The sequence below is a fragment of the Mirounga angustirostris genome, unplaced genomic scaffold (assembly GCF_029215605.1).
Source record: "Mirounga angustirostris isolate CCGP_5_RB_7025 unplaced genomic scaffold, mMirAng1.0.hap1 SCAF_2, whole genome shotgun sequence".
In the NCBI taxonomy this organism is placed as follows: Eukaryota; Metazoa; Chordata; class Mammalia; order Carnivora; family Phocidae; genus Mirounga; species Mirounga angustirostris.
The window spans coordinates 186,330,816-186,354,253 of record NW_026991710.1 but is presented as its reverse complement, the minus strand read 5'-3'; the positions used below and the strand labels follow the sequence as shown (position 1 = coordinate 186,354,253).

General features: G+C 39.0%; 1 protein-coding gene across 3 annotated transcripts in view; it reads right to left on the bottom strand.

The window, feature by feature from the left end:
• Positions 1 to 16,736: 16,736 nt before the first annotated feature.
• PDLIM3 (PDZ and LIM domain 3) overlaps positions 16,737 to 23,438 on the bottom strand; it is a 31,728-nt gene continuing 25,026 nt past the window's right edge. For all 3 annotated transcript variants that reach the window (XM_045879658.3, XM_045879657.3, XM_045879659.3), the window contains 3 exons: positions 21,916 to 22,046; positions 19,965 to 20,076; positions 16,737 to 17,466 (listed from right to left, as the gene is read on the bottom strand). In XM_045879658.3, the coding sequence (XP_045735614.1) occupies positions 17,277 to 17,466; positions 19,965 to 20,076; positions 21,916 to 22,046 (433 nt within the window). In that variant the 3' untranslated portion in view covers positions 16,737 to 17,276. The remainder of the gene's footprint in view (positions 17,467 to 19,964; positions 20,077 to 21,915; positions 22,047 to 23,438) is intronic.

Sequence of the window (23,438 nt, the reverse complement as noted above, 5' to 3'; positions counted from 1 at the left end):
ATGATGTAATGTATGGGGATTAACATAAGAATAAAAAAAAGAAAAAAAGAAATAAAAATCTATCACTACTACAAAAAAAAAAAAAAAAATACAGCACCTGTTGGGCCAGAGCTGTGCGGACAAAGGGCAACGGTTGGAGACAGGCATACACTTAGGAACTTTCTCCGTTTTTTAAATTTCATTGTTTGTTGATTTTGCTTCATTCCTCGTTTTTCAACCTATCCGCCGGAAAAGTTTTAGTGTTTGGGGATTTGAACGATCCAAAATCAATAGTGGAAAAGGACTTTTGCTTGCTGTGGTTAAAAGAAGACCCCTATTTCCAATAATGATCTTAACGTAATAATGAAATGTATGAAAATGTACACATTAAAGCTGTCACAGACTCACTGATCTCCATATGTCAAAGCATACTAATTTCCTGTGCACCTGGGCAAACCACTTGCAAAAGATGGATGTTGTGTTGGAATCTGGAACTTGTTCAACGAAGGACTGTTTGGCGTGGTTGCAAGCAATACTTTGTGCAGAACAGAAAATGGCGCTTTTTAAGTAAAAGTTTTAATGAATATATATTACTTTTTTTTTTGCAATAGCAACCATTACAGAGAGACTATAAAATAATTGAAATTTCAAATTGTAAGTCACAATAAGGAATTTAAGGTCATGATACAATAATTTATTTTATAATAATTATATGTTTTGCTTTCATGGAAATGAAACCCATTATGATAGTCTCAATGTTTACTTGCTATCCTTTCTTGTTTCCTATAGAGATGGTCTCTAGAAGATTTGATAGTCTTTCTTGCGGCATTGTAGACAATTTCAATAAATTGTGTTTTTGAGAATTTATGTTCTCCATTGATGTCCTATAGTGACAAAGCTAACTCCCCACTCCTAGAGCTACAAGTTTTTAGCAGTGTCTGTTAAATTACTACATTTACAGTATATTGAAGTGAGGGTATAGATAAAATACCACTTTAATAGTTAATTTCTATACTAATGAAATTTCCATAACAAATACTATATTTTATGTAACATATTAATATCTAATAATATGTTAATATAATGTAATGTTCTCTAATAACTTTAATTTGTCTATAATACATGTAGATTATGATGGCAAGTGAATATTGGTTGTTATACAGAAATTTCTTGGGGATTTAAATGGGAGGATTTTGCCACACCATTTAGTATAGAATATAAAAAGCAGATGGTAAGTTACAATGTCAAACTCAAATTTAGCCAGTGCCCTAATCTCAGTAGAGACATACTTAGATACTTCCTGGCAGAAGGATTGTCAGAACTGTCAGAAAGGCAGTTCTTTATTTAGAAGGACAGTTTGAGAAGTTAGTTCAACAAGGCCTTTGGATTTCAAACATTTTTCTTTTGTAAACTAAGTCATGTCTATATTCTCAGAAGAAAAAATAAATTGTCAGAAAACTTCATGTAATTAACACAAAAAAGCCCATCTTTGGAGCCTACAAAGTTATAAAAATTAATACATTAAGAAAAATGTTTTAAATGAGAAAGATGTCTATGATATGAGTGGCATCCCCTCAGAAGAGGCCCCTTGTGTATGTTCTCCCACCAACAGTTACACACGGAGACCCTCTTCTCTGATGAGAGAGAATCTGAAAGTTGTAATAAGAGAACACGTCCCTAAAAAATCAGGGTGTTTGGTGGACATATTTCTTTGGGGGCATTCACGACATTTGTGAATGTATGTTGAGGAAATCTTATCTGAATACTCAGGATCACTTAAAACCATTGTCACCTATCACAGCCTGTCCTTGAAACTCCATTCTGAATTTAGCAGTGATTCAACGACTTGTTCTGCTTGAGCATGGGTTTACTTACCTGTACAACAGGGCACCAGCAAGACTGTTGGGAGGATTACTGGGACCCTGTGTCACAGTTAAGTGGAGTAGCCACATAGGAGGCCAACCATGAACGGCAGCTCTAGACCTCAGAGTCTAAGGTGAGATTTCATGAACAGTGTTGACATCTTTCCCTTATTTAAAAAGATTTGATACTTCAATTGAAAAAGATTCAATGATTCTAGCTCAAATATCAGAAAAAGTTTGTATTTTATTTTATTTTTTTAAAAGATTTGATTTATTTATTTGAGAGAGAGAGTGAGAGAGAGCACATGAGAGGGGGGAGGGCCAGAGGGAGAAGCAGACTCCCTGCCGAGCAGGGAGCCCGATGCGGGACTCGATCCTGGGATTCCAGGATCATGACCTGAGCTGAAGGCAATCGCTTAACCAACTGAGCCACCCAGGCGCCCAAAAGTTTGTATTTTAAAAAGCAGGGAAACTGTGTTGTCTAATTTGTGTTGTGTATCAACTTGGTTGATGAATTTGCCGAACTTCTAAAAATTTCACAAACTTCTAAGTAAATGCACATTTAGATGACCTGTAAAATGTAAAGTCCTCATTATGTTTTATTATTAAATTATTTTTTGATAAATTTAATAATAATGGAAAGTGCAAAGAATGATGTAACTAACCGTTTGCTTCCATCTACCAGAATTAACAGTTATAACTCTATCAACATATTTGGCTCATATTTATTTGGAAAAATTAAAACATTACATAGAAGTGAACTCCCTACCACCTCCTATCCTATTCCTCCTTCCCCATGTCCTCCCATAAGAAACCACTGTAATGAATTTAGGGTATAGCCTCACAGTCCATTCTCATATTTTTATAGTAATTACATGTGTATTCATGAATATAGATGGTTGCTCTTGTTTATTTTAAAATTTTTCATAAATGGTATCAATTTTGTTTTATTCTGCAGCTTGCTCTTTTTACTCAAAATTACATGTTTTTTAAGGTCTCTCTGTATTAAAAAATAGGTCTTTAATTGAGTTGTAAAAATGGGCTTGAAATATCTTTCAGTTCTTTGTTTTTGACTTTTTGGTTTCCTTTTCATTTATTTATTATTTTAATTTTTAAAAAGATATTTATTTTTGAGAGAAATGAGAGAGAGAGAGAGAGAATGAGTGGTGGGGGGCAGAGAGAGAGGGAGAAGCAGGCTCCCTTGAGCTCGATCCCAGGGGCTCGATCCCAGGACCCCAGGATCATGACCGGAGCCAAAGGCAGATGCATAACTGACTGAGCCACTCAGGTGCCCCGATCCCTTTTTTTTTTTAATTTTTGAAATCATCACCAACTTATAGTGAAGTTGGAGCTACATGTTTCATTTTTTCTTGAACCATTAAGAGGGAGTTGCTGACATGGTGTCTCATCAGTCCTGAATGCTTTGATATGTATCTTATAAGGACGCCTTTCTTTCTTTCTTTCTTTCTTTCTTTCTTTCTTTCTTTCTTTCTTTCTTTCTTTCTTTCTTTCTTTCTCTTCCTTCCTTCCTACCTTCCTTCCTTCCTTCCTTCCTTCCTTCCTTCCTTCCTTCCTTCCTTCCTTCCTTCCTTCCTTCCTTCCTTTCAAGATTTTATTTATTTGACAGAGATAGAGACAGTGAGAGAGAGAGCACAAGAAGGGGGGGAGTGGGAGAGGGAGAAGCAGGCTTCCCACTGAGCAGGAGCCTGACACGGGGCTCGATCCCAGGACCCTGGGATCATGACCTGAGCTGAAAGCAGACACTTAACAACGGAGCCACCCAGGCACCCCAGGACATTTTTCATTATGAGCACAATACAGCCATCAAAATCCAGAAATTAGCACTGATACATTACTACTCTCTAATCTTCAGACCCCACTCAAGTTCCACTGATTCTCCCAATATTGTCCTTTAGACAAAAGTGTCCAGTTCAAACTCTCGCACTATACGTAGTTGTCATGACGTGCATCTTTAATCAGAGTCTCATGGCCTCAGAGTTTCCTATTTTATTCAGTGGGTTACAAAGGATTATATTCTGTTGCTAACATGATCAATATTGTTGCTTAAATTTTCCTAGAGGGTCAGTGAGAGTTTCTTTAGCTGGCTTCTGTGTACTTTTGACATGTCTCCTTTATTCCTGGAGCATTTCTTCATTTTTTTGCCTGGACAACCAGATATTCCAATCTCATCCCATACTTTCCCTCCCCTAGCCTTGAAATCAGCCTTTCTCCAAGGAGCCTTGGTTTGTTTTAGAAGAGAATGGTATTTAGAAACCAGGATGTGAGTGTTAGGTTTGAGTGTTGCTATCTCGGTATAGCTGCTCCCAGACCATCTTAGTGGATAGAGCTGGGGAATGTCTAGATATGCATATATACATACATATAGACATCTATATCCATATATACATGCAAACACATGGACATTCACATCCATATTTTGTTCTCTATCTATTTCTACATATTGAGAACTATGAGTTCATGATACCTCCAATTCCCGTCCAACATCACAGTGCTCTTTCTAGTTTTCTCTCTTTCCATATTTGTAATTTCCCTTACCAACAGCAAGAAAGTTGACTCCCATTACCTTTTATATATTTATTTATATGAGCAAATATCCATTCTCTCAATGCCAGTCTCTCACCAAGTCCCCATGTGGATGCCCTTGTCATCAACTTAGGTTCCAATACCCTCCACTGCCTCTTCTCTCCTACTTTGCCATTGACTCTGAACCCTGTATTGGGTCTGTTCTCCACTTAGATTCCCTCTTCACCTTTCTTGGGCTCTGTCACCCTATGCTGGGCCTCCTGTCTGTATAGAAGACTTCCACATTCCCCTGAGCTTTGACACCGTGCACCAGCCAGTCCCATGCAGAGCTACCCTCCTTATCTGGCTCAGGCTCTGACTGCTTACTGTGCTAGTGCTCGCCCCCACATGGGTGCTCCCCTGTCCCTCTTTGGGAATGGACACCCTGTGTCTGCTTTTGCAAGGCTGCGACATGATTCATCCATTTTTTTTTCCTAAAAGCTGGATTGTTTTACCTTTCATATTTAGATTTGCTAATTCATCTGGATTTGATCTTTTTACAGAGTGTGAGGTAGGTGTCAATATCCATTTTAAAAATTGTGCCTATCTGATTGACCCACCATTTATTGTAAATAACATAATTCCCCACAAAACTATATACTTTAATATATTTTAAAATGTATTTTTCTTGGGGCGCCTGGGTGGCTCAGTTGGTTGAGCAGCTGCCTTCGGCTCAGGTCATGATCCTGGAGTCCCCGGATCGAGTCCCGCATCGGGCTCCCTGCTCGGCAGGGAGTCTGCTTCTCCCTCTGACCCTCCTCCCTCTCATGCTCTCTGTCTCTCATTCTCTCTGTCTCAAATAAATAAACAAAATCTTTAAAAAAAAAAAAAAATAAAATAAAATGTATTTTTCTTATATGTGCTCTCATCCTACCATCTTGACCCTAAAGTTCTTCATTGCCAAGTTGCTAAAGTCAAGTAAGATGATTATCTCCTTACCCAGAACATAGATTAGAATTAGATAAAAGGGATAGTATAATGAAATTTCCTTTAGACTTCCAAAATGGGGAAAACCTCATTCTCCTGAGTGAGACCAGGATGACCTGATCCTGTAAGATTCTCGTGGGCTCTTTGGCTACTGTTGAGCTCTCAGTGTCTTCTACAACATTCAGATTTTCAATACATAGAAATGAAGGGTCATTGATATATGGAAAAACCTGGCAAATTATACATTATGCTTGCTGGAGCCTACCTCTCCCTGTTCCTGCTCCTGCGATGCTGAATGGCTCATTATCCCATTTAAAAGTGGTAAACAAAATTTATAATCCGAGCACTTACTCTGAGGGATGTTAAATTTCCTTCCTCCCTAATATATTTATCTCCCCAACAATTAAGCTTTTGGTGAAATATTCTTACTTATACTTAATGGTATTGAGAATTGTGGAACTCTATGGAGAAAATTATTTTCCAGATCGGTATGGGGGAAAACTGAAACATGGAAAGGTTTAAGAACTTTTTAAAAACTCTGTAACTGTAAAAATTTCATCTGAATTTTATAAAAGTATAGAGGGAGTATAAATATAATTCAAGGTAGAGCTAAAAGTTCCTATTTCCTGCTATGGTATCACAGTTCACCTGTACGTTCTCTATAATCTATATAAATAGATTAGTGGGGTGAGATGGTTTCTATTTCATTTCACCTTCTATCAGATAGACAGTGAAGCATATTCTGTCAGGAGATATGCTTTCTCTGGTCACACGTGTCAGTCGATTCAACAACTTCCCTGAAAATGTCTGATTTTTTTTTTGATTGTGAAATTCATTACTAAAGGACAGAATTAGAATCTGTGCTGGCAATGAAAAAGATCTGTGAGTCACAGTATTTCAAAATCTTCTAAAGGCATCTCCTCCTAGAGAATCTACTTTCACCTGTTGACTAACAGCTGCAGATTCAAGAATCTGGAACAAATTCAAGAGCACTGCACAAACACAAGCTAGCCAAATCTTTTCTTAGCAATCTATTACCAGACTAAAATACTTCTTGGTTTTTTTAGCCTCAGAAGATCTTTTTTTTTTTTAAGCCTGAGATCACAAGGCTATCAGTCATAGCTGAGATCTACAGTAGTGTGAAAAAGTGATCAAACTTCTCCTAGGATATAACAAATTTGGGTAATTTTCCTAAGGCAAGGGCTATGGTCAGAGAGGGGGACCTATGTGCTGGTGACTTCGGAAGTCTACCATGCGCAGTGGGCCTTTGACAGCTCAAAGGCTTGCTCCAAATGCAAACACCTCCACTCTGCCTTCTCTAAGTTTCCTTGAGCGTTGATTTTAACCTGATTTCATCTGTATAGAATGAAGCCCACAACTCACTAAGGATGGCTACTAGCTTTGGCTCTTAGGAAGTTGATGGCAATTTTAAGAGGACTTATTAATAGTGGTAAGGTGGGGATACTGAGAAAGTAGGGTTGGTCTAACTCTGGGAAGTTTGGTGTGCTAAAGGGATAGATGTAGGTCACTACATCTCAAGGTAGCTTGAGAAGGAATAGTTGTTAGGGAAAGAGATATTTTTAGCATGGTGTATAGTACTTGAGCATGCTTGCAGGCTGGGAACAGTGACAGAGAGAGACAGAATGGGAAAAATAAGTTGGGAAGAGTGAGGAATAAAGTAATAGGCATAATTTGGACCAAGAAGAAGACAGAGGACCAACAGCGTCTTTGAACATGTGAGAGTTTGGCCATTTTGTAGGGATGATATAGAGCTTTCTTCCCTCTGACAGAGGCCAGCAGTAGGGAATGAATGCTCTTTCTCTGGAACAAGGCACTTGGGGCAGATTAGCACTCTGTTTGTGAAGCTTGCGGAGGGTGAATAGGTATTCATCGGTTTGGGTAGGTTTAGAGGTAGTGGTCTCTGTACCCTCTGTTAGATTGGAGAGTCTAATTGAGCTCACTTAACTCTGTGAATGTACTAAGAACCACTGAATATACTAAGAGACTTCAAAGGGATGAATTATGTGATAAGTAAGTTATATCTCAATAAAGCTATTATTTTTTAAAAGGACACTATTAAGGGACCCCTGAGTGGCTCAGTTGGTAAGTGTTTGCCTTCAGCTCAGATCATGATCCCAGGGTTCTGGGATCGGGTCCCGCATCAGGCTCCCTGCTCAGTGGGGAGCCTGCTTCTCCCTCTGCCTGCCGCTCCCCCTGCTTGTGCTCTCTCTCTCTCTTGCTCTGACAAATAAATAAATAAAATCTTAAAAAAAAGAACACTATTAATATAAATATGTGTTTGTCACTAATCTGTTAAATAGATTCTTAAGATTAGAAATGGTTAGGACCAAAAGAAACAACATGGGTAGGTAGGCTCAGTGGGTTAAGTGTCTGACACTTGGTTTCCGCTCAGGTCGTGATCTCAGGGTCATGATCTCAGGGTTGTGAGATCGAGCGCTGTGTAGGGCTTGTGCTGGGTGAGGAGCCTGCTTAAGATTCTTCTCCGTCTCTCTCCCTTTGCCCCTCCCCCTCCCTCTCTTAAAAAAAACCCATCATGGGTAGAAATGTTTCTACTTATTTAGATGATTCACAAATTCCTTTTCTGGAAAATGCTTGATCAATGCTAAAATAATAGCAACAGCCAGCACTTACATGGCTCTTGCTATGTACCAAACACTGTTGCAAGTGCTTTACATGTATGAACTCATTCAATCTTCCAGCGGCCCTGTGAGGTAGGCATTCTTTTTCTTCCCATTTTATAGATGAGGAAACTGAAACACAAAGAGGTTAGGCTAAGTTTCTCCTAAAGTAAATGTCTCCTATAGACAGAATTTGAACCTGGGTAGTCTGGTTTTAGAATCCATGCTCTTGATGACTTGTCTCTGCTGCTTTACATTATTTCTGCACAAGAGATTTAATAGCTTTTAGTTTAGGATAATTTTAAAGCTTTCATGGGACAACAAAGCCCTTAGTAAGCTTTGTACAAATTATCTCCTAGATTCCATTTCAATATAACTGACTCCAGGTATTAGAACTCGGTGGTTACAAAAATGAGCTCTGGACACTGGCAAAGCTGAACTGAAACTAGCTTTACTATCTCCTAGATGTTAGCTATAGAGAAATCATGAAATCTCTCCAGAACTCAGTTTTATCAACCATAAAATTAGGATGATGATCCCTACTTTACAGGGTTGTTGTAGGATCAAATTAAGATAATTCATATAAAATATCTGACACATTTCCTACTAAGTAATGTGTAAACCCCTAAAAACAGTTTTTTATATATTTTTAAGTGTTTATTTTTTATTTTAAATTTTTTTTTAAGATTTTATTTATTTGAGAGAGAGAGAGAGCATGAGCAGGGGGAGAGGCAGAGGGAGAAGCAGGCTCCCCACTGAGCAGGAGCCCCATGCAGGGCTCCATCCCAGGACCCTGAGCAAAAGGCTTAACCAACTGAGTCACCCAGGCACCCCACCTAAAAACTATTATTATCTGTGCTTTTCAGTATTTAATCCCAAGTTCAAAATGGTGTTTCTATGACTTCTAATTATTCTTTGGGGTCAAAGATCAAGAGCCAATTAAATGAGCACAATTGTATCAAGCCAAAGATTCAAGAACTAGATACCTATTCTTGATAGTCCCAGGAGAGTTGACATTCCACACTGAGAAGGATCAGATTCATGAAGTTCACTGGAACTTCTCTTCATTTGAGGAGGGTAATTTTAAAAGCTTGAGTTCATGCAACCTGACTTCACCAAAGACTCACTGACAATATTCTGTTATACCCAATGGTAAGTTCAAAGCAGTTCTTATATACTCTAAAGATTTAGAAGACTAACAACGGAATTGAAGTTGACCCCAAGTAAAAATTCTGGTTGCTCAAGCAAAGGCAAAGAATGATAACAACAACTAAAACTGTAGGTTATAATCTTATAGCTATAAAGAGGACTAAGGTCCCTTTACTGACTCTATGTATTTTATTTGAGTGTGTAGATTTTTAATTGAGTGTTTATAAAATTCATGACATAATACCAGTCACATTTATACATTATTTCTAATCCTTATGACTTTGCCAAATAAACATTTTACAGATGAGGAAAAGTATCAGAAAGCTTAATTTTTGTACAAGGCTACATAATTAGAAAAAATCCCATTTAAACTCACTAATATTCCCTAGGTAATAAGTAATATATTTCAGAAATCTTTAAACCTATGAATTCTTTTTTTTAAAGATTTTATTTATTTATTTGACAGAGAGACACAGCGAGAGAGGGAACACAAGCAGGGGGAGTGGAAGAGGGAGAAGCAGGCTTCCCGCTGAGCAGGGAGTCCGATGTGGGGCTCGATCCCAGGACCCTGGGATCATGACCTGAGCCACCCAGGCGCCCCTAAACCTATGAATTCTAAACACTATTATATTTCTTTCTCTCTGTGGTTTTGTTTATTTATATCAGTATTAACTTTAAGTCCACGTTTGTTTTCTTTATAATAAAAATCATCTCTTCCATAAGTGTTAGGAAATGTAGTGTGGAATAATAAAAATATTAAGTAATGATTTTATTAAGTAGTAAGTAAGGAGGTTGTTATGGAAAGAGCTCTGAATAAGGATCTGAATTCTAACTGTAGCTCTGCCCCTGGGCTTTAACTCCTTAATCTTCAGAACAAGGGGGTAGACTGGATGATCTCTGAGACTTCTACCAGCCCAAACAGTCCAGACCTGCACTTGACATTGTCTTTATCACTGTTAACTGGCTGGCCATTCCGTTCAGTGAGGGCATGCTACCAATGTGGCTAGGTTCTTGGTTCAGTTTAGAAGTTTCATTCTGTTCCAATGGTCATGGACACCACCTCTGACTCATGTCACAGCTCATAGCTGAAGTCAAGCAAGGAATATGGGTTTCTTGTTGCAAATCCATTTGTTCTGTTGGAAGTACACGTTAATAGTATCTTCACATAGCAAAGGAAACATACTGTTTTTATATCGAGACCAAGTGGCCCTCACCAGGGCAGCTCCGTTAGTGTCCAAAAACCAGAAAGCAGTTTAGCATCAGGAAGAAGGGGGTCATATACTTTGAGGAATGAAAAGCTTTGTAACATAAAGTACTGTTCTGGAAAGGTCATGGTTGGGAGCTTTGGGAGCTCAGATAGCCGCAGCTGGAGCCCAGATGCATGAACAGGCAGGCTGAGCAACCAGTTCACCTATGGGCATGACTGAGCCTAAAGCAGGCTCTTCATCCATGTGACATTGGTTGCATAACCTCGGTGCTTTTGTGAACCAGAGATATGTGCACACCTTGGCACATATACATGTGATGGCTAATCCACATACCTGTGTTTTTCAAACCCCATACTTCAGACAAGGAGACAATGGGAATTTGGCCTCATGAGAGGTCGTTCTCAAACTCACAACATAGTTTTGCTTTTGGTGCAGAAATAATAACTTGCATATACTCCTTCACCAGGTGAAAAATTGAATAAATAAATGAGTGGAATAATTTTCATCCCCAAATATTTGGCATTTCATATAATCTAAATTTAGAATCCATTTATGCTTGATACTTATGATAGGGGTAGCAATTAGGATTTAAGAGCAGATACTGTATTAGATTTGAATAGTGGACAATGGAATTGTGCTTTGGGTTTTCATAAATTAAAACATGCTGACACACCTTATTCCTAGAGAAAGGAAAACATGTTGTTGGACATTCTGTACATATTTAGACAAAGTTTTCAGGTAATTAAAAAGGTAATGTTGATACCTGATTCTTCTGAAATGAATGTTTGGTAATATTACTAGAAAATTTAAAAGGAAATAATTATAAGCCACCACTTCTTATAGGTGCTTTGTTTTAAAATTAAGCCCATGAAACATTCTAATTAGCTTAAAAATGTCCATTTGTAAATGTACACAAAGTATTCAAAAGTCCATACTGTTATGCCTCATATTTAACATCTCTTACTTGGTAGGTTTTCAAATAAATATTTATTGAGTGCTTTCCAAAATGAATAGACTTGAGAGGATTGTCTTGAAATGGTCATTTAGAGGAGGTAAATGGTTTATTTACTTGAATTATCTAAACATCTCATTCTTTTTTTTGAATCGCCTTTTTTACGCTTATGATTCAGACGGCACAGCATAAATAGTAAAAGAACATCAGGTTCTGATGACATGATAATAAGGAGTAATGCAGTTTTCTAGGATGGAAATAAAATCTGTTCAAAGGTCAACTTGACAAACTTTTGTAACTCAAGTTGTTAATAGAAGAGACCGAGAGTTGCATTCTGTTTATCTTGGGGTGTTCCCATGTTGGACAAACTGGAGATTATCTTATGGAGAGATGGGTAAACTGTGTGTCACATTAACCATTATGTTTTACTCTGCTTACATAGGTGCAAGCATATGTGATAACTAGGACTGTTTTTTTATTCAATCATTCATCCTATTGGTAGAGAGCGTAGCAACTCTATCCTGTGTTTACTCTGAAAAAAACCTGTAATTTAGTTAACCGTGAGTCCAAAGTTCATAGAAGCCCAGTTCTTAATCTTAATGGATAGTTTCATTGATCATTGTTAGCTTTAATAAGCTTGTAAATATAAACACAGTGACTAGTCTGTTTACTAAGAAAATACGTTATTCTGTGAGCTAAATCAAAACTGGTTGGCATTCTTTTTCATGGCATGAATACCTATGTAGAATCTGGTGTGAACTTACTAAGAGACAAAATACTAGTATGAGGGACAGAATGTTTTCTCATTTTTTTAAAGTTTTAATTCCTTTTCATTTTAACAGTGCTATTTTTATTTTGTACTTTATATATTTAAAAATAATGTTCAGGGGCGCCTGGGTGGCTCAGTTGGTTAAGCAACTGCCTTCGGCTCAGGTCATGATCCTGGAGTCCCTGGATCAAGTCCCGCATCGGGCTCCCTGCTCAGCGAGGAGCCTGCTTCTCCCTCTAACCCTCCCCCTTCTCATGTACTCTCTCTCTCTCATTCTCACTCTCTCAAATAAATAAATAAATCTTTGAAAAAAAAATAATGTTCATATTGCATTCATTTCTTTTTTTATTTAGGTTTTTATTTTAATTTCAGTTAGCTAACATATAGTGTTATATTAGTTTCAAGTGTACAATATCGTGATTCAACACTTCCATACATCGCCTGGTGCTCATCACAGCAAATGCACTCCTTAATTCCCATCATCTATTTAATCCATCCCACCCCCTTCCCTCAGATTGTTCTCTATAATTAGGAGTCCATTTCTTAGTTTCTCTCTTCCTATTTTTTCCCTTTGCTTGTTTTGTTTCTTAAGTTCCACATATATGTGAAATCATATGGTATTTGTCTTTCTCTGACTGACTTATTTTGCCTAGCATTATACTCTCTAGTTCATCTATGTCATTGCAAATGGCAAGATTTCATTCTTTTTTATGGCTGAATAGTATTCCATTATCTCTCTCTCTCTCTCTCTCTCTCTCTCACACACACACACACACACATCTTCTTTATGCATTCATCAGTCTATGGACATTTGGGTTCTTTCCATAATTTGGGTATTGTTGATAACTCTGCTATAAACCTTGGAGGGCATGTATCCCTTCAAATCAGTATTTTTGTATCCTTTGGATAAATACCTATTTATACAAAGTGTAATTGCTGGGTTGTGGGGTAGTTCTATTTTTAACTTTTTTTTAAAATTAACATTGGCATCAGGGAAATACAAATATATTTTTAACTTTTTGAGGAACCTCCATACTGTTTTCCAGAGTAGCTGCACCAGCTTGCATTCCCACCAACAGTGTAGGTGGGTTCCCCTTTCTCTGCATCCTCGCCAACATCTGTTTATTTTAGCCATTCTGACTGGTGTGAGGTGATATCTCATTGTAGTTTTGATTTGTATTTCCTTGATGATGAGTGATGTTGAGCATCTTTTCATGTGTCTGTTGGCCATCTGGATGTCTTCTTTGGAAAAATGTCTATTCATGTCTTCTGCTCATTTCTTAACTGGATTATTTGTTTTTTGGGGTGTTGAATTTTATAAATTCTTTATGTATTTTGGATACTAATCCTTTATCAGATATGTCATTTGTAAATATCCTCTACCATTCTGTAGGTTGCCATTTATTTATGTTGATCATTTCCTTCGCTGTGCAGAAGCTTTTTATTTTGATGTAGTCCCAATAGTTTATTTTTGCTTTTGTTTCCCTTGCCTCAGGAGACATATCTAGTAAGAAGTTGCTATGGCTAATGTCAAAGAAGTTACTGCCTTGTTCTCCTCTAGGATTTTAATGGTTTCAGATTTCACATTTAGGTCTTTCATCCATTTTGAGTTTATTATTGTATATGGTGTAAGAAAGTGGTCCAGTTTCATTCTTTTGCATGTTGCTGTCAAGTTTTCCCAACACTATTTGTTGAAGAGACTGTCTTTTTTCCCATGGGATATTCTTTCCTGCTTGGTCAAAGATTAATTGACCGTATAATTGTGGGTTTATTTCTGACTTTTCTATTCTGTTCTATTGATCTATGTGCCAGTATCACACTGTTTTATTACAACTTTGTAATAAAACTTGAAGACTGGAATTATGATGCCTCCAGCTTTGCTTTTCTTTTTCAAGATTGCTTTGGCTATTCGGGGTCCTTTGTGGTTCCATACAAATTTTAGGTTTGCCTGTTCTAGCTCTGTGAAAAATGCTGTTGGTATTTTGATAAGGATTGCATTAAATGTATAGATTGCTTTGAGTAGTATAGACCTTTTAACAATATTTGTTTTTCTCATCCATGAGCATGGAATGTTTTTCCATTTCTTTGTGTCATCTTCAGTTTCTTTCATCAGTATTTTATAGGTTTCAGAGAACAGGTCTTTTATCTCTTTGGTTAGGTTTATTCCTAGGTATCTTATTATTTTTGGTACAATTGTAAATGGGATTGATTCCTGAATTTCTCTTTCTGTTGCTTCATTATTGGTGTATAGAAATGCAACAGTTTGGGGCACCTGGGTGGCTCAGTCATTAAGCGTCTGCCTTCGGCTCAGGTCATGATCCCAGGGTCCTGGGATTGAGCCCCTCATCTGGCTCCTTGCTCGGCGGGAAGCCTACTTCTCCCTCTCCCACTCCCTCCTGCTTGTGTTTCCTCTCTTGCTGTCTCTCTCTGTCAAATAAATAAATAAAATCTTAAAAAAAAAGAAATACAACAGGTTTTTGTGTGTTGATTTTGTATCCGTTGACTTCACTGCATTCATTTATCAGTTCTAGCAGTTTTTTGGTGGAGTCTTTAGGGTTTTCTATATATATATTATTGCATTCATTTCTATTTATTAATTCTCTACATGTTAAAATTTCTAGATTTAATTGTTGAAAGAATAATTTTTATTAACTATAATAAACATGCAACTTCAGGGCATGCTTCACAAGCCTTGGTCACGTGGTCTGAATTACCAGATTTAAGCCGTATCTCTCTCAAATTTCAGATTAGAACTATACTGTTTTTTAAAAAAACTACACTACCTTATTTTTAAAAGATTTTATTTATTTATCTGAGAGAGAGAGAGAGCACACATGAGTGGGGGGGGGAGGGAGGGATAGAGGCAGAAGCAGACTCCCCAATGAGCAGGGGGCCTGATGTGGGGCTCGATCCCAGGACCCCCAGATCATGATCTGAGCTAAAGGCAGATCCTTAATTGACTGAGCCACCCAGGCGTCCCTACACTACCATTTTTTAAAACTCATTATTAAACATGTGAACTTAAGCCATTCATTATTATTCTACCATATACTAATATACGATGTACATTAATATACAATATAATGTATACTTTTATCATGAATCTTTCATTCTTAATTTAACCTCTTTTTAGTACAGTACACATATCCTCAGCTGTGCTTCCTGACTCCAGTTGAGATGTTGCTTAACCTTCTATCAATAATACCTAGCAGACTACCACTGGGAAGGGCCATGAGGGGTAAGAGAGGAAACAGCTCTGGGGATTAAATACTTCTCAAACAGATTCTACTTGCTCCTCCTGATAGTCATTCCACCTTTATCTTCTAGTCCAGAAATACCAGTGCTGTTAATTTCCACACCTTTGCAAGATTCTGGAGGGTGTATTGGGTTGGTTTTCAGTTCTCTCCACTGCTGCTTTGGATTTCAGCTTTCTTGAGTTTTCTAAGTCAGTTACCATTTATTTTCTCCCTAGCTTCCAAACTTTTAAGTTTATGCCCTTCCCAGAACAAAATATTTTAAAATAACATCTGAACAAAAAATATAGTCTATTTGGATACATTCATTTCTTTGATCTCTAAGTTTCTTATTTATTTTATTTTAATGCCTCTGTTAATGAATTTGTTTTGGTGCAAGGAGCTCCAGTTGCAATCTCAAATGCCTAAGGGGCCAGGTATGTGTTGTGGTTCCTCTCACTGGATCCAAACCTTAGACAGGTCAGGGTCAGAAATAATTAGTTAAGTTTGGGGGAATTCCAGAGCAATACAATGTGTGCCCTATTTTCCATTTGGGACAATAGGAGATTACCTGCTCCAGACCCACAGGGTAGGGTATAGATGTAGAGGGTAGGATAATAGGGTAGAGATGAATTTGTGACCAGAGGGTGAGACAAAGGGCCCAAGACAGTCCCTACCTCCCCCTCTTCACATCCTGCCAGTTTCCCATGGTTTTATGTGGAGGGGACATTTTCAGAAGTTTCCCATATATCCCCAGTGAGAGCATGGGAAGTAGGTAAGACATGCAAGTTAGGGGCATTGCTATGTGACCACCAAAGTGAGAGGCAAGGTGCCAAGACAGAGACAGGGGCTAGATGGAGTTCACTGAGATACAAGGATCCAAGCCTCCAGGGAAGAGCTGAGACTTCTGGAGATGATGCTGGAGGTGGGTTTGTTGCCTGCTCCCAACCATGTGGAGAAAACAGACCACAAATGAAACCATGGATTTTAGCAGTGGATGCAATAGGATCCCAGGAGACTAGCAGCCCCTCCCTTCCTCAGGAGGGCCCTGAAACTGTCTCCTCTTGGACATGACATCTTGGGAAGGAGGCGGCAGCAGTGGTGAAATTTTGAGCATAAAGAAACAGCCTTGAGGGAGGTCTGAGCCTTGAGGTCACTGACTATTTCGTCTGAAAGAAACATTTATAAAATGAAAGAGACCGTTTCAAAGCACAAGAAACTGTTTTCATGGGAAAGGGACTGAATTACCTTTAGCAAATTTAAATGTCCCTCCTAGCAGCAGAGATTGTGGGCTCATAAGAAACAGTATAGGAAACTAAAGAAGCCACATTTTTCTTAAAATACCCGAGTTGTTAGTGTACATGTCAAGATATGATTGCACCCTCTTGTTGGAATGTTGATTTTATTTGAATTCATTGAATGCCACTTCATTAGGTATTTTAAAAATATTTTATGTATTTATTATGTATGTTGCATCTGGTGGTATAACTGTTTGAATACGAAACTAGAGAAATCTAGGGAATTTCTTTCTGACATGCACTATAATAGTTAAAACAGGTAACAGACAATTGCAGGTTGCGTTAGACTACAAGATTGTCATTTGGTATTTACTACAATTGCAAAATCAGCTCGTTAAGGAAAGATAATTAGACTCCCCCGAATCTCTTGATGTCACAATATAAATATAAATTGTGGGGTATGACATATAAAAAAATTACTGCCTTCAATGTCCTTAAGTTATTACTAGCCCGAGAGAGAGAGAAAACATAGCCAAGTGTATGTTTCCGAGTGCGTTTATAGCAGGCATTTGTCTCCCGCTCCCTGTTCTTCAGTAACAGTAGGAAAAACGTCTAAAAGCCTTGGTTTTAGGTTTGGAGCTAACCGTTTGCTCTACTTCTGCCCAAAGCCACCGGTGTCTTCGTGTGTAAGTAAGTGCGCGTGAGTGTGTGCGTGCTCGGGGCTGTGTAAGGCTTAATTAAGCTTTGGGATAGAGAGTAACCGTGTCGTAGCCCTGTGGGGGCCTCGTGCGAGCCCTTGCGTGGGTCTCGCAGTACAGCTCCCCCTCCACGAAGAAGTAGCCCTTCTGCTTAAGGTTGAGGTTACAGTCGGCGCACACGAAACACTCCGGATGCCGGTGCTTGTCCCGAGCCTTCACAACAGCGCCGCTGTTGAGGGAAAGACAAGACGGAGTGACAAGCCCAGAGCCGAAGACCTGATGCGAAGGGAAGCGACGCGGCCGAAGCTCTAACCAGGCTTCTCTCCCACTGCCGGTGCTGTCTGTTGCACGTGCAGGAAACAGCCTCCGGCCAGCCCTTGCAGCTGCAAAGCCCGCACGGCCGTGAGGCTGCCGTCACCCCCAGGGAGACCCGAGGCGCCCACAGGAACACGTCACGGGGTTCTCTCGGATGTTGACGTGTGACTCTTGCCCCCATTTTCCAAACAAGCCGCTCCTATAAAAGCTATAGGATCTGCCCTCGTGATCTATGCCCGTTGTTTCTTTGGAGGAGGAAAACGTGAGGCAGGTACGGCAAATACCTCTGCAAAGGACCCTGACTTTGACCGAGCTTGCCTACACATCTAGGAGTCCCTCTGGTGGCTGTCTTGGCGCTGCAGCCTCTACTCTACGGAGCCCAGAGAGAACGGAGCAAAGGGCGGAGGTGGAACTTCCGCGGGCGGGAAGGCTCACCTCTGCTGTCAAAACGGTTTACTCCAACCTAGGAGCATAATTGCTTTCGGTACCATCGTAAGCTATTGTGTTTTATGAGATCCTCTGCTCCTGAGCTGCCGGTCCTGCTTCTTTCCTTCCTTCCTTCCTTTCTCTCTTTCTTTCTTTCTCTTCCTTCCTTCCTTTCTCTCTTCCGTCTTTCTCTCTTTCTTTCTTTCTCTTCCTTCCTTCCTTTCTCTCTTCCGTCTTTCTCTTTCTTTCTTTCTTTCTTCCTTTCTTTCTTTCTTCCTTCCTTCCTTCCTTCCTCTTTTCCTTTCTTTCCTTCTTTCTTTCTTTCCTTCCTTCCTTCCTTCCTTCCTCTTTTCCTTTCTTTCCTTCTTTCTTTCTTTCCTTCCTTCCTTCTTTCTTTCTTTCTTTCTTTCTTTCTTTCTTTCTTTCTTCCTTCCTTCCTTTCTCTCTTCCTTTCTTTCTTTCCTTCTTTCTTCCTTCCTTCCTTTCTCTCTTCCTTCCTTCCTTCCTTTCTTTCTTTCTTTCTTTCTTTCTTCCTTCCCTCCTTCCTTCCTTTCTCTCTTCCTTCCTTCATTTCTTTCCTTCTTTCTTCCTTCCTTCCTTCCTTTCTTCCTTCCTTCCTTCCTTCCTTCCTTTCTCTCTCCCTTTCTTTCTTTCCTTCTTCCTTCCTTCCTTTCTTTCCTTCCTTCCTTCCTTCCTTCCTTCCTTCCTTCCTTCCTTTCTCTCTTCCTTCCTTCCTTTCTTTTTCTTTCTCTCTCTCTCTTTCTTTCTTTCTTCCTTCCTTCCTCTCTTTCTCTTTCTTTCTTTCTTTCTTTTTCTTTCTTCTTTCTTTCTTCCTTTCTCTCTTTCTTTCTCTTTTTCTTTCTTTCTGTCTTTCTTTCTTTTCCTCTCTCTCCCTCCCTTCCTTGCTCCCTCCCCCTCTCTTTCTCTTTCCTTTCCTTCCTTCCTTCCTTCCTTCCTTCCTTTCTCACTCTCTTTCTTCCTTTCTCTCTTTCTTTCTCTTTTTCTTTCTTTCTGTCTTTCTTTCTTTTCCTCTCTCTCCCTCCCTTCCTTGCTCCCTCCCCCTCTCTTTCTCTTTCCTTTCCTTCCTTCCTTCCTTCCTTCCTTCCTTTCTCACTCTCTTTCTTTCTTTCTCTTTCTTTCTTTCTTTCTTTCTTTCTTTCTTTCTTTCTTTCTTTCTTTCTTTCTTTCTTTCTGTCTTTCTTTCTTTTCCTCTCTCTCCCTCCCTCCCTCCCTTGCTCCCTCCCTCTCTCTTTCTCTTTTCCTTCCTTCCTTCCTTCCTTCCTTCCTTCCTTCCTTTCTCTCTTTCTTTTTCTTTCTTTGTCACATTCCCCTCCTTGCTCTAACCAGGCTTCTCTCCCACTGTCCTCTTGGGATGAATCCTGGATCATTGGACAGATGGTGCCGCAGTGTGTGAGCTAATATAGAGGCAGAGAAGGGGCCTCTGGGGCTGGGGGAAGGGGCCATGTGGGGCGTTTGCAGTGGGGAGATTGAAGTGATCTGGTTCACTTGGAGATTTGAATCAGCAAGTGTGGCTCTGCAAACACAAGGGCCCTTGACATGGAAGCTGACTGTATTTTTAAAAGTTATACTTCAATATATGTGCAACCTAAGAAACCGAGTAAAGATAATGTGTTTTCATGAACAACCTGATGACCCTCATATTTGGTTTCTTCAGTTTATACAAAAGAGGAAGTATTTAAAGACTACACATTAACCAAAGGAGGGCTTTTTGAAGTGAAGCTATGCTTCTCGGAAGCAATTTTTAAAATATGCTTTGAGGACAGTTTTGTTTTTTAAATGGGAATATATCTGAAATTATAAGTCCAGATTGTTGCTGACTCACATTATATGCCAATTTTAGGGCATGTTGAAGGAGTTCCGGTCAAAATGTGCTAAATGTTGTGGACATAGTTCAAGTCACTGACTAGAAACCGAGAGCGGATACTGAGATTTAGAGTGAATGCCGGGGTTAAAACTGGGACTTACACGATGCCGCTCCCACATTTGTCACAGATTGGCATCTTCCGAACGCTGCCAGCACTGCCATGGGCTTTGGTAACTGGAGCTCTCACACTCCGAGTTCCAGCAGGACGGTCATCTGAAAAACAAAGTGTTTCCATTTATGGCAAGCGGACAGCTGGCTACAGTTTGTACTTCACTTCTATTTTAAGGTGTGCACTTTAACCTGAGGAATTCCTAATTTGTGCCAGAACTAGTATCTCAAAAGGAGGACAGATTCAAGCATCACTTGTTCTGAAGTAGGGCCTTTCCAAAAAGGATTTGTTAAAAGTTGTCGTCGCTGCTGGGGGGAGCTGTTATAAAATGCCGAAAAGGATCAGAGAACATTTGGCATTTTTTTTCTTTTTCTTATTGTGGTAAAATATACAGAACATACAATGGATCATAATGACCACTTTTCAACGTGTGATTCAGTAGCAATAAGTACATTGACAAGGTTGTGCAACCATCACCAACAGTTCTTTCCAGAACTCTTTCATCGTCCCAAACAAAAACTCTGTACCCATTAAGCAGTAACTTCCCATCCCCCCTTCCTCCCAGATCCCGGTAACCTCCACTCTCTGTCTTTATGACTTGCCTATTCCAGCTACCTCATAGGGGTGGATGCCTGCAAGATTTATATTTCTTGTCTGGCCTATTTCCCCCAGCATGTTTTCAGGGTTCATCCATATTGCAGCATGTATCAGAATTTGATTCATTTTTGAGGCTGATTAATGGTTCTGTTGGATGGATAGACCATATTTTGTGTATCCCTTGATCAGTTGATAGGCAGGCATATGTGTTGTTTTCACTTTCTGGCTATTGTGGATAAAGCTGCTATGGATACTGGTGTATGAGTATCTCTTTGAGTTCCTGCCTTCAATTTATTGGATATATAGCCAGGAGTGCAATTGTTGGATAATACAGTAATTTCTGTGTTTAACTTTTTGAGGAAATACCATACTGGTTTTCACAGTGGCTGCACCATTTTGCATTCCCATTAACCATGGACAAGGGTTCCAGTTTTTCCACATGCTCACCAACACTTGTAAGTTTCTTTTTTTTTTTTAAATAGCCAACTTAGTAGGGCATTTTGCATTTTTGTGCAACTTTTTTTTTTGAAGTTTTTATTTATTTATTTATCTGACAGAGAGAGACACAGCGAGAGAGGGAATACAAACGGGGGAGAGGGAGAGGGAGAAGCAGGCTTCCCACTGAGCAGGGAGCCCGATGTGGGGCTCGATCCCAGGACCCTGGGATCATGACCTGAGCCAAAGGCAGACGCTTAACGACTGAGCCACCCAGGCGCCCTATTTTTGTGCAACTTTTAAAAGACTGTGTATATCTTTTTGGGGTAGAAAAACATTGATAAGATTATGAGCCTTGAGGACAGCAGTAGTGGGCTAGAGATTCAGCCTTGCTTCTAACTGGCTGTGTCTCTGTACAAATCCACTCTCTCTGTGTGTCAGTTTCTCCTTTGTTAAAAGGGAAAAATAATAGTTCCTGTCTCACAGGTTATTGGGAGGATTAAGGAATCAAGTATGCAAGATACTTAGCACAGGGTTTGGAACATAGTAAGTGTTATTGAGTGAACATTTCAGTGTTATCTTAAAATTTTCATGATGATGACACCGTGGAGCGGGGGGAGGCTGAGAAATTTTGCAATATCCATTTAAAATTCTAACTAATGATTTTTGAGCCAAACTAGCCCCTTGACTACTATGGATGGAATTTGTCTTTGGTGTCCTTTTATCACCGGGTTGGTGGCTACTTGGATACATTCTGGAAGCTCCTTTTCTAAACCAAGTGCCATCCAAATCTTCCTGAGGAAAGATTCATTGATCACTGAACTAAATCAATTTTTAGTCTTTCATTCCCAGTATGTTTGCTATCCTCTCCTCCATCAATACTGTTCCAGCAGGTATTCATGGCTGCTCACCAGGGCCATCATTCACTAATTCCTGGAGCACTCTGAAGGAGCCCGACTGGCGAGGCTGAGTAGGCTCATTCCGATTGTCATGGAGCATCCGGTACACATCTGACTGGGGGGGCACCAAGGCTGCGGGTTCACTGAAACACAGGATGACATGTGAGCAGTGTCAGGAGCGTTGTGAGGCATGGAATGTGCAAGAAGCCACAAGACATGGATAAGCAATAATCACTATATTTGCAGTAACTCCTGAGCAAAGATTCAGGATTTTCAAGTTAATCTCTATACAGTTAAAAATATGGTATGAATTCACATGGGTCACTTTCATGATGTCATTCATTAACCTGGGAGTCACATCAGCACTTCTCCATCTGGCAGAATACTTTAGAGGGCAAGTACAATGTGACTGTTAGGGAATAGTGATAAAAAAAAATAACACTCATGTCTGATGGATATATAATTATAATGTGAACAAAATTAACTTTTCTCAGAAAAGAGACAATATACAGATGGTAGGAAGTGCAAGAGTGAGCCCAGTTTGATTATTCTCAGTCATAAAATTGTCAGTAAAGTTCAGATTCATTTCTGATATTAAGCTGAAAGGTAAGGCTTAATTTTGTTTTAGGGTTAATTTGTTAACTCCTGAGAACAACAAAGTTATCGTTTTGCTTATAAATGGAAGAAATTCAGCTTGTATGTGAAAATACATAATGTAGAAACTTTCATAGATACGTCAGTTATATTGATTACATTGTTTTTAATAAGCACATTATAATTCACTTACAACAATGATAGCAGCTTTATTTTAATATTCTACAAATATAATTCATGATGAACAATAAGAAAATGCCTCAATAATACTACATGTCAGGCACTAAATGCTTTATTATTTAATGGCATTTAATTGCATTATCTAGAAAAGGTAGTTGCTATCTGCACATATTTTTACTACCTATATCATATCTTAAAATCATCATCTTATATATCTGAAATTCTTCGCAAAAAGGCTTTGAGATACATTACACCTTTATTATCTCATTGTATTCATCCCTAGAGCTATTTTGGGATATAGTTACATAGTACTCTAAAACATTATAAAATTTTGATTTATAAAAAGTGGTTATATAATACTGAAAGAAGTAGTAAGTTCTTATCTTATAAGTCTTTATTTGAAAAAACTTGATGGCAAAAGCACTTTGAGGAAATATTCATAATAAAGAAGAATTGAGCCAAAATCGGGACCGATGGAAATTAAATATTTACATTAATAGCTTGAGCTTATAAAACTTTATTCATGGTAAAAATTCTAAATGGAAAAATGATCACCTCTCCACAAGCTACCACTAAAAGAGACAAGAGGTGTCACCTCTTAAAATTCCTCTGAACCTCCCATTCCTTTCCCAATTTTTGACCCCCAAAGAAGAAGCATAGACTATACTAGATTGTAAGTTACTTTTGGGAAGGATTGTACCAGACATTTGTAAAGAACACTGTGGCTTTCTACAGGAGATAGACATTTGCTCCTTCCCTGA